Source organism: Charadrius vociferus, unplaced genomic scaffold (assembly GCF_000708025.1).
Source record: "Charadrius vociferus isolate BGI_N301 unplaced genomic scaffold, ASM70802v2 scaffold629, whole genome shotgun sequence".
NCBI lineage: Eukaryota > Metazoa > Chordata > Aves > Charadriiformes > Charadriidae > Charadrius > Charadrius vociferus.
The window spans coordinates 127,363-144,195 of NW_009650184.1; the positions used below are offsets into that span (position 1 = coordinate 127,363).

General features: G+C 36.1%; 1 protein-coding gene across 1 annotated transcript in view; it reads left to right on the plus strand.

Annotated features, from left to right (window-relative positions):
- ATP9B (ATPase, class II, type 9B) overlaps nt 1-10,603 on the plus strand; it is a gene marked incomplete at its 5' end in the record, with an annotated part of 136,298 nt that extends 125,695 nt beyond the window's left edge. Inside the window, 9 exons of the mRNA XM_009892792.1 lie at nt 303-447; nt 781-845; nt 1,299-1,454; nt 1,608-1,672; nt 2,829-2,937; nt 5,799-5,856; nt 6,524-6,727; nt 9,159-9,191; nt 9,989-10,603. Of these exons, the coding sequence (XP_009891094.1) occupies nt 303-447; nt 781-845; nt 1,299-1,454; nt 1,608-1,672; nt 2,829-2,937; nt 5,799-5,856; nt 6,524-6,727; nt 9,159-9,191; nt 9,989-10,125 (972 nt within the window). The remainder of the gene's footprint in view (nt 1-302; nt 448-780; nt 846-1,298; nt 1,455-1,607; nt 1,673-2,828; nt 2,938-5,798; nt 5,857-6,523; nt 6,728-9,158; nt 9,192-9,988) is intronic.
- Between the last annotated feature and the right edge of the window lie 6,230 nt (nt 10,604-16,833).

Consider the following 16,833-nt stretch of genomic DNA (forward strand, 5'->3'; position numbering starts at 1 on the left):
GCTAATTAGATGGGCAAATGTTATTGGTTCTCTAGTCTCCTATATGGTACAGAATGGAATTTGTATGCAGCATGCTTAGGTATTGTCTCTTCTCTTAACCCCCAAATTGTTGGCCCTCTAAATGAAAGAGAATGTCAGTTTAAAATAATAAAGCCACAGACAGGAGAATGTGGCTTTTTCCTTCCAGATAGATGATGTGCACGCAAAACTTCATAGAAGAATTCTTTATACTGTGTTTTTGCCGTAGACTACATGTAGTGGTATTTAATCGTAAGTAAATGCGAGTATATTTTTTTCCGTAGGTTTGTCTGAAGTATTATGAGCATGAATTTGTAGAGTTGGCTTGTCAGTGTCCTGCTGTAGTGTGCTGCCGATGTTCTCCCACCCAAAAAGCTCATATTGTGAAACTGTTACAGCACCACACTGGAAAACGCACATGTGCAATAGGTAACTGTTGGCACAATCTTCATTTGCAGTAGCTAAAATCCGTAATAAACTTAAGCAGTAGATGGCACCATTGAGAAATAGTTGAAACAAAACCAAAAAGTCTTCTTTATCAACAGCCAGGTATTATGTAGCTGTAGCAGAAAATGCCATTGTATGAGAAAGGTGCGGTTATCTTCTTTATTCCACAGGAAAAAGCCTTGATTGCTGAAGTAAGTAGTCATAATCCATAGATTAATTGTAAGAATGTAAAGGTATATAAGGGGCTTATAAAATACTGTAAGGCCAGGAGAGTGAAACCTCTGAAGAGCTGAATATTGCAGTGACATTTTTCAGGTGATGGAGGAAATGATGTCAGCATGATCCAAGCAGCAGACTGTGGAATTGGAATTGAAGGCAAGGTAATGTTAAGAATTTCATTGTCAAATATGTACGGCATAGTAGTTTAGTAACACGGGATTAGAAGCTTTATTCTTAGACAATTCTTAGTGAATTCATCATTTCTAATTAAAGTATGCTGTAAGATGAGAAAAACGCTTAGCTTTTGAACTAATATTTTCTTTTCTTCTATGTCCTCTGCTTTATCTTTTTAAATACAAAAAGCAAGAAAAGCAGAAAACAATATAGTTATTTCTGTGTAGCATTTACCTGAAGAAGCAGGATAGGCGATTAAACTTGTTCCAGCCACTGTGTCTTAGAATATGCACAAAAAATTGCTCTTTGTCTCATTGCAGGCTTGATTTCTGAAGCAGAAGCAAACTTGACTTTTAAAATGAATTACCACTTATAATTTTGAAATCTGAAACATCTTCTACAGTGGGTTTCATATTTGGAATATTTTTGTTTTGTTCTAGGAGGGAAAACAAGCTTCCCTAGCAGCTGACTTTTCTATCACACAGTTTAAACACATAGGTAGGCTGCTGATGGTACATGGTCGAAACAGTTACAAAAGATCAGCAGCACTTGGTCAATTCGTCATGCACCGAGGCCTTATTATTTCAACTATGCAGGTATTTAAAACTTCATTTTCTGAATAGTTAAAAATGCTATGTCTGTCTTTGAAATGTCACAAAATCTTAATCAACCAGGATTGGTTTTTTCTTTATTGTAATGTTTTGTATAGAGAATTATATTAAATACATATAATTATCTGCTTTTTGTAGGCTGTATTTTCATCAGTCTTCTATTTTGCATCTGTTCCCTTGTACCAAGGATTCCTAATGGTAGGGTAAGTCAAAACCAACAGTTACAATATCTGGTAATAAATGTAGCAAACTACCTTGTTAAATAACATCTTGTAGTTGGTTTCTGCCACTTTTTTCATATGTTTATCGTTGGTATGCTACCAAAACCTGGAATGAGCGCATAAAGAAAAGTTGAACGTGCACTATATTGGCTGGAATCCTCGTTACCAGTTCTCTGAAGAGAGGGATGTGCATAGCCTTAGAAGATACTGTGTAACCTTTTTCACATACAGGGTGAAAACAATAGAATAAATCTCGCAGGCCAGTTTCAGCTGTTACACAGATTGCTATGCAAGCCTCAGTGAGAATGACAGATTTTTCTGTTACAAATGGAGCTGAAGCTACTGACTATGAAATTTCCTCTGAGAGTGCTCTACCCAAGTCTGCCACATGAATTTCTGTTCAGGTGGATATGTGCAGGATTAGGACCACCCTGGTCTTGTTGCAGAAGCTGCTTTAGTAAAGTGGTTCCCCAAGTCATACAGCTCAGGGATATGCGTACATATTCGTGTTTGTCCCTGCTCTCTGCCACTTCTGTCCTAAGACGTTCTTTTTATACTCCTTGTAAATAATAACTTAAATCATAGTGAAATCAAGGTCTGATTACACCAGACTCTGCACAGGCAAGCAGTAGACCTCTCCAAAATGTTTGTAAATAGTTGTGCTAAGTTCCAGGAAAGTACATACTTTACTATCTGGCACTTGTGTACTAAAATTCAAAGCCACTTACAGAGCTGTTCAGACTTCCGTCTACCTACCTATACCAAGATGTCCAGAATACAGTGCTTGTTTTTGCTGCAGTTTTCATGCCATCGTCTGAGGATGGATTTAAATGTCAGGTTTTTGAACTGCTTGTCCAAAGCACAAGTGCACAGGGAGTATGTTAAGAGGCGATAAGCTTGGCTCATATATATATAGAAAAAAGAAATTTACTAGTTTTGAACATATAAAAGCGCTGTAAATTCACGACTGGCAGCTCTCAGAAGCACAAGAGCAAGTTGCATGTGTGAAGCTGTATTGGTATCTGCCTCAGTACTGGGTAGAATTAATTCCACTTAGATAAGAAGAATAATTGAACTCAGATCAGTTTAAAATCATATCATACAAAAGTGTCAATTTATGTGCTTTCCTTTCACCTAGGTATGCAACCATATATACTATGTTTCCAGTCTTCTCTCTAGTATTGGATCAGGATGTGAAGCCAGAAATGGCATTACTGTATCCAGAACTTTATAAGGATCTCACAAAGGTATGAATCTTCTCGGTGCTCAGATATGAGCAGATGCTGGAATGTCCAGTGTGCAAAACTGGGAATTCTTAAGATAATTTTCTTAAGGTATTCCGTTCAAGACAGAAGCACAACTAATGTATTGCAGACTTTTGTCCTATGAAAATAATCTATGGTACCAAATGTTCCATTCAGTTTTATTAATAAATTTGTTATGTCACCAATGGTTGAACTGAAATAATTCAACCATGAAGGTTTGTTGATGTAAAAGGTGCTTCCATTCTGGCCCTGGGATCTCTAGCGATCTCGATCTCTGATACGATGTTATTTATGCTTACTTTTTCACAGCTCCTTTTTCATTTATAACTAGTAGATTAAGTTACAGATTTATTTTTTTTTCCCTAAGCCCCAGAAATTACTACTAACCTCTCCAAAAGCTGACTTTCTTTAAATAACAGATATTGATAAATGATATCTCTTAATTGAATCATCTGTAGATACTGCTTTCTGTGTATTTGCGCATACCTGCAGACAATGAAAGTGTATAATTTCTTTACCTGCAAAAGTGAAAAAAAAGTCTAGATTCTGTTTTCATAAGTTTTTTGGAAGGTACTTCTGCTCCATCTTAAACTGTCAGCTAGAAAAGCTATGATCCAAGGCAGAAGGAGATCGTATTTTTAGGGACAGTAGATTCTTTGAAGATGTGTCTAAAAGTTCAAAAGCAGACTGTAGTCGAAGAGGGTCCAAACTTTTCAGAGTCTTTGTCTTTTTAATTGTACTAAATTAGTTATTAGCTATGTTAGGCTGGGAGAATTTTTTCTCATCTTTTGGAGATCTTGATTCTCTCTTTTCTCCTCTTCAGAATCTTTAAAGTCTCTTTGTGAGATTTCAGCCTGTGATTAATGTCAAAAGAGCATAGCCTTACACCTGCTAAAGGCAGTTGTAAGCTTGCCTGTGGAAACCTGGCAATGGAACTTGGAAGCATCTCTTTTCCGATGACAGAAGTTAACCTGTACTCAGAAACTGCTCAGGATGGGTAGATGAATACAGGCTGAGGTTTTTTTTGTATAGGCTTAAATGGCAGTTCTTGGAGATGTTGAATCTCTGGCTTTCCCAGCTTATGTTGCACCTCTATTAATATTAAATAAGTAGAACACAAATAATTCTCTTCAGAAGGAAAAAAAGAGAATGTGGAGAAACTGGAGAGTGCATTGTGTGGAGTAGATGATGATCAGTGAATGACTATGGATGAGTAGTACAAAGTTATTTGTGTGCTATGACTTCACTATTACAAGGTAATCTTATTGTGAGTGTTTATTACAACAACTTATGATCATGCTGCCATATTCATGACACTGTGAAGCCTATGTATTTCTGCACATCATTTTTCAAATTAGGGACTCTAAATGCAAATCTCTACCAACACTGTTCATCTCGTGCTATTCAAACATGTGGACTGTAATTGTCTTCCTAGGAATTGGTTCCTTTTCTGGGAAATGATCGTGTTGAAGATGCTTTTTAGATTTTTAAAAGAATAAGATATATTGGCACAGGTGAATAAGGTATATTGACAGACTCTTGTTCAGTGCGAGAAGAAGAGAAAATTAGCAAGCTTCGTGAAGAGAGAGACAGGTGTGGCCGTATACCCTAAAGGACCCACTGATTCAATATTACTGTTACTGTGGCTCCTATGGAGTTATAGCTAGAAGAGCTGATGAAAATTTGAAAGGAAGTACAAGCAAGAGGGCCCCCTGCTTTCATCTGAAGATGATGCACAGCCTGTTGTGCAGCATTCACTAGAGGCTCAGGAGTGACTTACTTCTAGTTCCATAAAGGTGAACCAAAACTCAAGCTCATTCTTATTTCACAAATCTCGCTAATTGGGAGCTATGGTCAAAGGTGGAAGCAGTGTCCAGTACTTGCAGGGAAAATTAGTAGGCACTTATAGGAGAAAAAAAAAAATCTAATGGTTCTTTGTGCTTGTATGAATTTTTTCCCATATATTCAGTCTGTCACCGACGTTCTAGACTATATACAGAATTATGAAAGTGTCTTTAGCACCTTGCCGTGAACTATACCTATCCAAGAAAATGTTTTAGCCTGTACTGAAGTAATAGAAAGAGTTAATTCATCACTTCCTACAGCAGTGAAGCACATTTCTTTGTAAAGAGCTGATTCTTTCCCATTCCTGAGTGATCACTTCTTTTGTGCCAAAATGGCTGCTTTGTTTGCTGTTTTATCCTTTTAAATGCATGTCCTTTCAGCTCTGCAATTATAACATATTTCATCAGTATCCTCACAGAATGCAAGTGATATGCACATGCACAGCACTTATTCTTCGATTTATGCTCATGTTTCAATCTATAACATTCACAACCACAAGACTTAAAATGTATTTGGTAATAGTTACTTGCCGAAAACTTATAGTAGTCGTGTTTATTCTATGAGTGCAAATAGACAGTTTATATAACATTTAGAAGTGACTAGTAAATACAGTTTTGCTTCAGGTTTAGGCCCATAGGTATACAATGCCATTTTTCTTGAAGACTATGTTTTACAAAACAGACATAAACACATTTTAAATAAAAAATAAACTAATGTTACTGTAATTATCTGTCTAAAAACCAGCCAGAGCATTGCAAGATAAAGCATCTTTGCTGTTTAAGGCCTTAACTGCCCTACCCCCAAATTTAGACTTTGTGCGATTTCTATAAATGAAGAATCATAAAAACAAGTAGAAGCTTTTTAGCCTATATTACTTCAAAGACTGCCTATTTTATTCGTGAAATATCTCTGTAGTGATTAACTATTAAAAATATATGGACTGGGTAGACTTTTTTTTTAAAGGTTTGTTTAACTGTCCTCTCACTTGTTTCCCTTAGGGAAGATCTTTGTCATTTAAGACCTTCCTCATCTGGGTTTTAATCAGTATTTACCAAGGTAGGAGAGAGTCCTAATTTTACTGAACTGAGTATTTTTTGTCTGCTATTAGCAATATTGTTTTTCAGTTGCAGGTTGAATTCCCAGTTATATATATTGCTTTCTGTTTATCTCGTAAATCGATATTCCTGTAGTGTGCCGGGCCTATTCAAAACATGGTGTGGATCGGTATTTTTATTGATGCGTGTCGCTTAAAAAGGACATGTTTTTAATTAAATGCTAATCCAGAAAAATTTTAATGTGTGCTTATCACATTGCATATATTTACACAGTAGTTTTCTTTCATGGAATAACAGAAGTACTGCCAAAGAAATCTGAATTATGTAATCAGTTAAAAGTAATTACACTTTCAACAATATCTCATTTATTTGTAGCACTTGACGAAATGAGGTTAATTAACAGTTCATCAGATACTGCACTAAAAGGTGTTTAATTTTCTAATAGTTTTATTTCTTCACAGCTTTACTTTGGTTGTTTTATTTCACATGCGCAAAGTACAGTAAATATCACTTCTGTTCATTTAGAAAGATCAATGTTGTTACCATATAAAAAACTTACTGGGCAAGTTTTCATAATAAGCAATCACATGTTCAGTGTGCAGTTGTAAAAACTGGTACAGTGAAATTTCATTGCTCAGTGTATTGTTAACTTTGTGTGCCTTTCTTAGGTGGTATTCTGATGTATGGAGCCCTGCTGCTTTTTGAATCTGAATTTGTACATGTCGTTGCCATTTCCTTCACTGCCCTAATCTTGACTGAGCTCTTGATGGTTGCACTGACCATACGAACATGGCACTGGTTAATGGTGGTGGCTGAATTCCTCAGTCTTGGCTGCTATGTGGCCTCTCTTGCATTTCTAAATGAATACTTTGGTGAGTAATAGCAAAAGTATTTCAGCGAAGAACTGTGCTTTATATTTTTAATATTTTTCTCCTTTTTTTTAAATAAGAATACATGACGTTATGCTTTGTGAAATACAGCTTTCTCCACAAGAAATATGACTGAGTTGAAATTAGGCTTAATTAATGTTGGGTTAAAATATTCCCTTCTCCTTTCTTCCTAGAGTTTGACAATCTTTATTACTGTTAGTATGATTTATCTAGATTATAAACTTTACCCAAACCATGCATGCTTTTCCCATCCCTGATCTGATCTTGACAGTCCAAACTGCATGCCTTAAATTTGCTTTGAGATTTGTGCTATTGAAATGGATATGGTTTTAAAAAATTAGGATCTTTCACTGAGTTGGTGAATTATTTTGTATGCCAGACCAAGTGGACCTCATTAGATCTAATCCACAAGCTTAAGAGAGCTGAAGTATTGCTAGAGTGTGAGGCAGAAGGCTATGAGGATAGATACTTTATGTAAGAATCATTATTTCATAATTGTATTAAGCTTGCTTTGCTTTAAATTGCAGTATCCCATGCTCTGTCTTAAGATTCTGATTGTTCATAGTTCACAAGATGAAAGAACACATTTTAACTGCAAGTCTTAGCAGTCAAGGATCTGACTATCAAAATAATACATATTATATCAAATTATCCTTCAGTAAAAACAACTATCTCAGTGTGATTTTACAAATGTAACTTTTACAGAAATATATATAAGAATTTTGATTATACCTCACAAGGAGTAGAATCCAGCTCCTTCTCTCTCTGTTTTCCTGGAGCTGATGAGTAAGGAGTTCCCTTTTTCAGTTGTCACTTCTCATAACAGAATTAAGTGTTACATAGGAGTTTCTAGGAGACTCATTGCTCTGCCTTCACTCTCATATCCCAAGTGTTCAAGACTAGGGTAGTGTATTTACATTATATAATTATTTTTTTTTAATCAGTAAATGCTTCACTGCCTGTCCCAGAAGTTCTGTTACTTCCCAGATTTCTCAGGAGTCAAATTTTAATGAAGAAACAACCTTGCTGGGCTTGATACTTGTATTATACGTTATTTCAGATTTGTCAGAGTACCTTTTTCTTTTCTCTGACACTGATGCACAGACTCTTTAATAGAGATTATTGGGTTGACTCCTGAATCTCCACAGCCAGATTACAAATGAAAGGAACAATCAAGAACAGATACAGGTACTGGCTCTTAAGTCTAAACTTCCAGGAACTTCATAAAGCAGAACTTGCTGCTTCATCTTTGTAAGTTTTTAGTATTGGCGACAGCCAGTCCTTCCATCCTTTGTAGGTGTTGTTCAGTGAGAAACACCTTGTTGTTCAGTGAGAAAAACTGCAAGGACATTGTTTCTTGCAGCCTTTCTGTAAAGGGTCCCTTCTGACAAGTCCAAGCAACTGAGTAAGTAAATGGTTGCATGGCTTCTTGCAGCCTGGGAACTTAACTTCTGTATTTTTCATCATTAAGGGTACTGAAAAGGCTGCATTTTCATGGGCTTTTGTAAAGATGTATTTTACTGTGTGTTATGAATCAGTTAATCTGTGAAAATGCATTTCAGTTAGTCTCACTTCTGCTTAATGCTTTACTCTTATCTAATCTCTCACATTACAACTGGGGGGAGGGAGTCTTTTTTTGTGCATGTAATGTAGTATAAACCTAAGTTATGGTTTACAGTTCAAGGTATAGAACAACTTCTGTGTATTGGGGAAAACAATCCAGTCCGATAGTGCTTGACTTCATTGGCAAATAAATTGTTTCTTTCAATGATGTTACTTATAAGCATCATCTCCTCCCAAAGAAATGGCATCATAAGTATGACAGGGAACTCAAATTAGAAAGACAAAACTATTTGATAGTGCTTTACTATCCAGTAAATCCAGTTTTTAGGTTTCTAACGAAATTGTACACAACAGCCTTGTTATGCATGGCTCTGATATGTTACATAGACTTTTAGTATGTCTAAGCAGGCTTAGGCTAAAACTGTGTAACAAGTTTTTACACTGAAATCTAATATACAAAGTATTTTTAATGAGTAAAGTTGGAGCAGTAAAGCATTTCTTTACTGCATTTCCTGAAGTGAATTTTCATTCACATTAAACCAGCTCTGAGCATGTTGTTTATATAGTAAATTATACCTTGAAGTCAAATGTAAGAAAACTGCCTACCTACTTACAACCTTAAAATACGACCAAATGTAAAATCTCTGTTTTTTCAAAATGTTTTGGTTCAATTAATGTTTAAAATATTCTTATTATCATGTGAAAGGTAATAATATTCCAGTTAATGTTACTAACATCTTTTTCATTTCCTTTTTGTGTTGCTAACCTGTCTGGTTTTTTTTTTTCCCATAACTTTTGTATTTTCTATAAATCTATCCTTTTATTTTCATTCTCCCTCTTTGTGAAACAGGTATAGGCAGAGTGTCTTTTGGAGCTTTCTTAGGTACGTGAAGTTTAACTTTTCTTGAAGTTTTTTTTAACTCTTTAAAAATTCATTAAAGACTAGTAAATTATTTAATATACATGTTTGTAAATAATGGAAAAAAGAAAACAAACAATTCTTCAGGTTACCTCGTTTCTGGGATCTTTCCATGATAATTTAGTGCGACCTGACAATTGCAAATATGGTCAAAAAATTTCAGTAGCAAGTGTAGGGTGTCACAGTTCTTGTTAATGCGTGTCACAAAAAATAGCTTTTCACTGTGGCTTGTGGCAATATCACTACATTGTTTTCCCTTTAAATTTTTGGGCTCTAATTTAGTCTCCAAGGTGTTAAGAATGATTAAGTCTAGGTGTTGGGACTTTCAGAGAAAATTAATCTGAATATGGAATAAAAGATGCGAAATAGTAACAGAATTTCTGGTTTGGAACTTATAGTGGGTAAAAGTCATTCTTACTAGTAGAAAAATAAGCTGGCTTAACTTTTTATTATGAGGAAGTTTTACTTTTAAACTGAGATTCTGTTTCCCCTAAAATTATTTTGCACTGCAAAACAGTGTAAGGACCATAAAGGAACTCTGAAGGTCCTGCCTTTTCGAAACAAAAGAGTTGGCAAAAACAAAATGTCGAGGCTAACTTTCTCTTTCTGTTGTTTTGTTGCCTTTTTAATTTTTGTAATCTTGAATGGTCTTGAATAGCGTAAGCAAACAAGTAAGAGATTTTTATTGACTTTGCACTATGGAAGTTCCAGTTTCCATGTTATCAGCTCCCATTACTTATTTTCCCTTTTTGTTTCTGCAGATGTTGCCTTTATCACAACTGTGACCTTCCTGTGGAAAGTGTCAGCAATCACTGTTGTTAGCTGTCTTCCACTTTACATTCTCAAGTACTTGAAGCGCAAATTTTCTCCTCCAAGTTACTCCAAGCTTACCTCGTAAAAGTTATTATATTCCTATGGTTTTTCACTCACACCAGTCTGCAAATTGCACATTCACTGTGCTTAAGTGTCTATGGATTTATGTTGGACTAAACAAATTTAAAAAGAATTGAAAAATCAAAAGTCATAGAGTGAATAGAGCACAAAAAGAGGAGGAAACATCTGACACGTACAATAACACAGAATCACACTAACAAGACTATCAGAGATAAACTAAATTTTCTTCATGTTGATTTTTTTTTTTTTTACTTTCAGTTGCTATGATTGTAAAATAAAACTGAATTTCCTTTGATTTGACAATGCTTCGGTTTCATTGCTACTGTAAAGGATTTTTTGCTACTGTAAAGGATTTTTTCCTACTGTACTAATCTTCTGCAAGTTGAATTGAAAGTTTCGCTATTTATTACATAACTTCCCTTCTTTAATTATTACATAAATTCTTAATTCAAATCCTTTCCTTTAATGTTTTTATATGGAAAAGTTCATTTGTCCGTACTGACTATAACAAACCTAATACCTGTAAATGCCCACATCTGTATTAGCAGCTAACTATTATTCCTCATCAGACATTGAGTAAAATGCACTATTTGAATTATGTACTGATGTCTGCATAGCACACTATTATTTTAGGAGCTGTTGTCCTATTCTGTACTTTCCATTTCTGGCACCAGTAAATATTACGGATCTGTGATGTTGACAGCAGTTCTTTAAATGCACATTAGAGCCAGGTTGCACAAAAGCTGATTAAATTTAAATTACAGATTCTATACGTAATTCCACTGCACCTATTGATATGTACAGATATCAGACATGGCTGCTCAGTAAATATGTTTTAAAATTCTTACTCATTTTGTATTTGTAAAACTGCAAATAGTGTCAAAGTACATTTCTATATATGAGAAGTCCAGTAAACATTGTATTAGCTAATATGTTTAAATTGCCTTGTAATCTGTTTACTTAGGTTACTCAGGTAAAAGAAAATAAGACAAACACATGAACATTATGCTAGGAAAATCTATCATCTTCCAAGTTGTAAATGTTACATTTTTATAACTTCGTTTGGGTGCAAACCTATTTAAAAAAAAAAAATCTCACAACATTTTTGCTTGTTGTTAACTGTCAGAGTTGAGTATCTTGGCTGAGTTACACTTTACAGCGGTTGAAGATTAGTTCCAGAAACTCATAGACTCTGATACAATCTGAAGGGTCCAGTTCTTGCGTACTGTACTGGAAAGTAGGATATATTATTTTAGTTTTCCATTGTGATATAACTTTGCTTTCTCAAGAAGTACATATAATGAATTTGAGATAGTCTATTAATCAGTGGAAAGGAACAGCATAATTATCCATGCTTTATTTATTAAATATTTATGTGTGTGTTTTTAAAAAACACTTAATGTGGATGTCATTTTTATGTTTGACTGTATGCCTTTGCAACATAATTCCTTGTTTAGTCTGTTATAACTTTGCCCTTATGCCATTATTATATTGGATGAGTAATATTTAAGTGATAAATATAACTACTTCCTGGGAGAGCGGAGGAAACTGCTGCAGAGCTATATGGACTCCATTCCATTCCATTAATTTTTGTTTTGAAAGTTTTCCTTACTAGCTACTTATCTGCTTTTTTTCTTTAATTTTCATTCCTCATTATAAAAGCAATAAAGCCTAATTTCTACCAAATATTGTTAATGGTATACGTATTAAATGAACTACTGAAGTAGTGTTTCTTTTAATTACACGTTGCAGACAAGTTTGCTCTGTCCCTCGGTAAACGCCCTTCTGTAAAACCCCCACAAGATGTCACTGTTCTTGCATACCAGCAGAAGCCTTTCTTCATTTTATGTGGTTTTGGCAAGATACTCTTGGTTTATATTTTTAGTTTAGTCCTGTGATATTTTTGTTGCTGCTTTACTTTAATTTTCTGGTTTTCCCCAATAAGTGTTAATTACTTTGAGTCAATTAAGAAAAGCCATCAGTGTGCGATTATTCTGAAATATCGATGATGTTTTCTTCAGACCTTTTTTTCATATACCTTGTGAGCTCGCAACCATATGCATAAGATTCAGTGGATACACAAAAAAGCTTAGAGTTGGTCATCCTTCATCTACACAACACATCTCTGACATTAGGGAGAAAATGAGAAAAAATCAGAAATTAAACTAGCAGTATGAAAGTGATAGTGTTACAGTAATACACCTGTATGAGATGCAATTTTATCCACGTGTACAGAATTTATGGTGTACATAGATTAATCCTCAGCATTAAGACTGTGAGGTTAGTGTGACAGCAAATGTATAGATCCTACACGCAGATATAAGCCTTTCAAAAGTGGAGTCAATTCTCTAGAGTGCCTGCCTTCGTAGAGTGTTTTTAATAGACAGCAAAGGTCTAGTTTCAGCGAGCACTTTATTTTGAAGACTGCAGAAGTCCGATTCAGGTGACTTACATTGCTTTTGAGGTTCAGCCACTGCAAAACTATGTATACCAGGCAAGTCTGCTTTCTATTTGTGCATTCGTTCCGCCACAGCCCTGTAAAGGGGTAGTAATGCTACCAAATCACAGTGGTTTACAGGTAACGATATCAATACAGAATTTAAGTATTGTTATACAACATCTTTCGGTAGAAAGCTTTAATGTATTGTGGATTTCAGTACAAAGTAAGCTAAGTGCCATCAATCCCTGGCTCTTAAAACAGACTAGAATGGTAACGTCTGGTGTGCAGGTAAATAAATTATTTTGTAAGAATCTCATTCTGTTGTCATTTCACGTCAGTATACGTCAGGAATAAGTCTGGAGCACCAGATCAGCTCACATAAACACAGATTTAGGCCTTGGATCTTCAAGTTACATCCAGAAGGAGCTTAGTTTTATTTCGTGTTAAATAAATGTTTACTTTTGTGGGCTGCTGTGTCAGATATATATTTCTGAAATGACAATTGTGTCTCTGAAAACATATTTGGAAAACAATTTCAGAACTGGGATAGGATGGAGGAGTAAGATAGGAGCAGGAAATACGTCTTCACCAAGGTAACATACTGACCTATTTGGACCATGGTTAATAAGCATGTGAGCTAAATATTTTCTAGATTTCCAATGTTGTTTGATGGAAGAACACGGGGGAAAGGAGAGATCCTTCAAAAGAGGAGTACTGGTGGTTATTACACTGGTTTCTGCTGCTGCTATTCTAAACTTATGTGTTCATGTAATTGCTGGAAAACATTTCACTACACAAAGTATTAGTTTGCAAATGGAAGCCAAAATTAAATCCTTGCATACTTAACATTAAATCTGTAGCACTCTTCCATGAATGCGAGTGTTTACAATAGTGGTTTTTTATGTTCAAACTGAGCTTGCTGACACATACTATCAGAATTCAGCTGTGTAGTATCTCCTGTTTTTCTCCTAAAATTTCTGAGTAGTTGTCCAAAAACATGCCATTGCTTTTGTACCTACATTATGTGTATTATCTTGATGAGCAGCATCCACTTGAGCCAACCTGCATTAGGAATGTCGTCCTACCCTGTCTCCACAAGACAGGGTGTGCCTAAATGTTTTTCAGTCTCCTTTTAAAACATGTCTGCAAGAGGGAGCTCTGCAGTCAGGAACCTTTTCAGACTGGACACCACTTCTGCAGGTATTTTGGCAAGAATTTTAATATTGATATGTGTAATTAAACAGCTGTTAGGCATGGGGGTCAACTTCTGTAGACAAAGAGGAGATGGCTCTTACTTATGCTCATTTGTGCATGTTGAAGAGTAGGGCTGGGCAGTATAGTCTCCATGCTCCTCTGCAACCTTATTCCTGTCTCGAGGCATTCAGATTATTTTGAGGAAGAACTGACCTCAGATCTTCTGCAGGTGAGCTTGGCAGTGTGTTCCTGGGATCATCCTCCATCCCTACACTGATGTGCTCCTCTGCCTTGGTCATATAGGGTACCCTGGAAGGATCCTTCATCACTGGAGGTCGGGGCTGTTCGTGTGTGAATCATCTTTGTTTGCGTATTTACCACATGAATGATGGTGTGTCAGGCCTGGGGAAGGGCTTACTGTCTAAATGACAGTACAGATTTCCTTAGAGGCTTTGGAGAAGCGCTGTTAACAAAGATACTCCGACGTGACCTCTTTTCCCACTTTTGCACAGCTCTGTATCCCTGGGTTTTATATTGGCAAGATAACTTGAAAGGGGCTTGCGTGTGTTTCACACTTGCATCCCTTCACATGTCCCAAAGTATAATGTGGTTCCAACAGCCCCTGCATGGCAAAGGAATTTAGTGTGGAGTATGTGCAAAGGGTTGTAAAGTCTGGGCGGACAGTGCTTCTTAAAAAGTGGTAGCCACAGGAGAGAGGTACCTGTTCCGCTCTCACTACTGGTGCAGAAGCTGTTGTAGGTCCTGCTTACTGTGACATCCATTTGAATTCCATGGAGTTCCTCCTTTCTTTTGCTGCCTAGAAAGGAAAGAACTGGGCCCAGCAGTCTCTTACAACACTTCGTTTAATAACGTTTCTGTATCTAGGCTGTTATTATAACTCAATTGAAACTTGAAGGCAATCAAAAAAAAGTCCTTCGATATGTTAGCCCCCTGTAGAGAGGAAAATCAGTACGAGTGAGCAAAGACAACGTGCATTGAACATTATATGTAAACAAACAGGAGGCGCAATATCTTTAACGCTGTGTTACAAAGTGTAGGAATTCCTTTTGTAAACAAAAAACGCACTTAAAGCGAGATACTTCCCAACAAGTATTAACTACCCAACAGATGCCCTCAGCAGGGTTCACAGCTGTTATTGTGAGTGGGAATTTGCTCAGCCAATTGCTAACAAAATCCTCCTCAAATAGGGAATTGCGCCGAAAGACCTATTCACTACTTCATCGACCAAAAACACAGTTTCGATCAAAATGTTTTACAACAGAGGTGGTGAAAACTGGATGCCTTGAGCAGAATAAAGGGAGAGCACTCCACAGTTGAGTTGACAAATTCTACTTTATTCTCCCATTCCTGACCAGGTTTTAGCAAAACTGCAGCTGAGATTTCTCCTTATTGTGGTCTCCTCCTGTCCTCCAGCGTGCTTTCAACTTGAGATCGTAATCAGCAATAGTAAACCTCTAAATTGCTCAGAAAAAAAGCAGGTTTGAGGAATACTTTGCCTTTTTGCGTTACTGAGCTATAAGAAAGATCATCATTGGCTCTGAGAATTGATACTATTTTCTATAACTATGATGCATTGTAAGTATTTATGGCCCTGCATTTATTCCTCTAGCAGTAAACTATGTTTATTTCCTCTTGTCTTGACAAAAGTAATAAGAATAAAAAGGGCTTTGGTTATAATGTTCATGTAGCTTTAAGCAAGCAGTACACAAAATAGACTATTGTAATTCTTATTTGTAGAACTACTTTCCATTGTTTCTCTGTAATGTACACATCTAGTTTTTTCCATGGGCCCTCTGTGTTTTTCTGTGTTTTGCTCCGGGTTCTAAGCATGAATTTGATTTTGCAAAGTAAACACACGTTGTGTGGAAGCGAATTATAGATAAATACTTCAAAAGCCTGTTGAAAATGAATTCCTGGCCATTTGGGCTGGAAGACTGGGGGATGTTAATGGATGAGCAGACCTGTAAAGGATGAGTGCACGTACATATGTTTTGTATTTATTTCAATCATCTATTGCCTATTTGAAGGACAAATCTGGAATTCTCAGTCAAGATGCTCCCATGGGGAAACTCTCTATGCTGCATGTGCTCAGAGGAAGACGAGCTGTTGTCTCCCCTGCGTGTAACCGCTGGTTGCTGCCTTCTATTCCAAACTCATCTGCAGGAACACAGCTACATATACGCTTCCTCCCACAGTTTCTGGTTCCCAGAGTACCTTCTCCCTTCATCAGGATACTGATTATTCCATGACAGTCCTTTGAATATAAGTCTGTTGCTTATCTTGATCCCAGCTGAACTGAGTTTATCCTAGCTGTGGGAGAGAGTTTTTCCATCTGAGTGTCATGAGCAAGATAGAGGACACAGACATGGTCTCTAGTACATATTTATCCCTATCCAAATGCAACTAAAGTAATTGTAGTAACTATTGTAGTAATTGTAGTAACTATTTAAAAAGCAAACAAAAAGACAAACATGTACAATTCTATCAAATTCTAGGAAATAGCTGAAGGAAAACAAGGTTTATTGGCTTGGAGACTTCAACCCTGTGGCTGTAGTTGTTTTGCCTTGCTTACAGGTGCCTTTCAATTTTTGGCATAAACTTGTTCACTCTTATGAAAATAGTAAAATATTTCGAGTTATTAAAAAAATAATAATAATCTGAATTTTAAAAATATCCTAGCTGGAGCTCTTCACATTACCTTCCTACCTGTGCTTGGCTAGTTGTAATACCCTAAAGTCCTTTCACGTTACTTTTGGTATTAGAATAGACAGAGGTTGAGAGTTGAAAGCAACATAGGAGTTCATCTGTGCATTTGTTAGGGATTGGATGTTATAGTGAAGCATGCCAAAATTTAAGAAATAACTATTTAGAAGTGTATTAAGCTTATGTATATTGTATGAGCTTAGAAATAAAGAGGTGGGGGGGAGAAATCTGCTGCTCACAGTAACTTAGGTTTATGATGCCCTTAATGTGTGCAGACTTCAGAGGAAAAAAAAAAAAAGAGCCCACATGGTAATCTTACTGGGGGAAAAAAAAAAAGGGTAACACTTTCAGAAA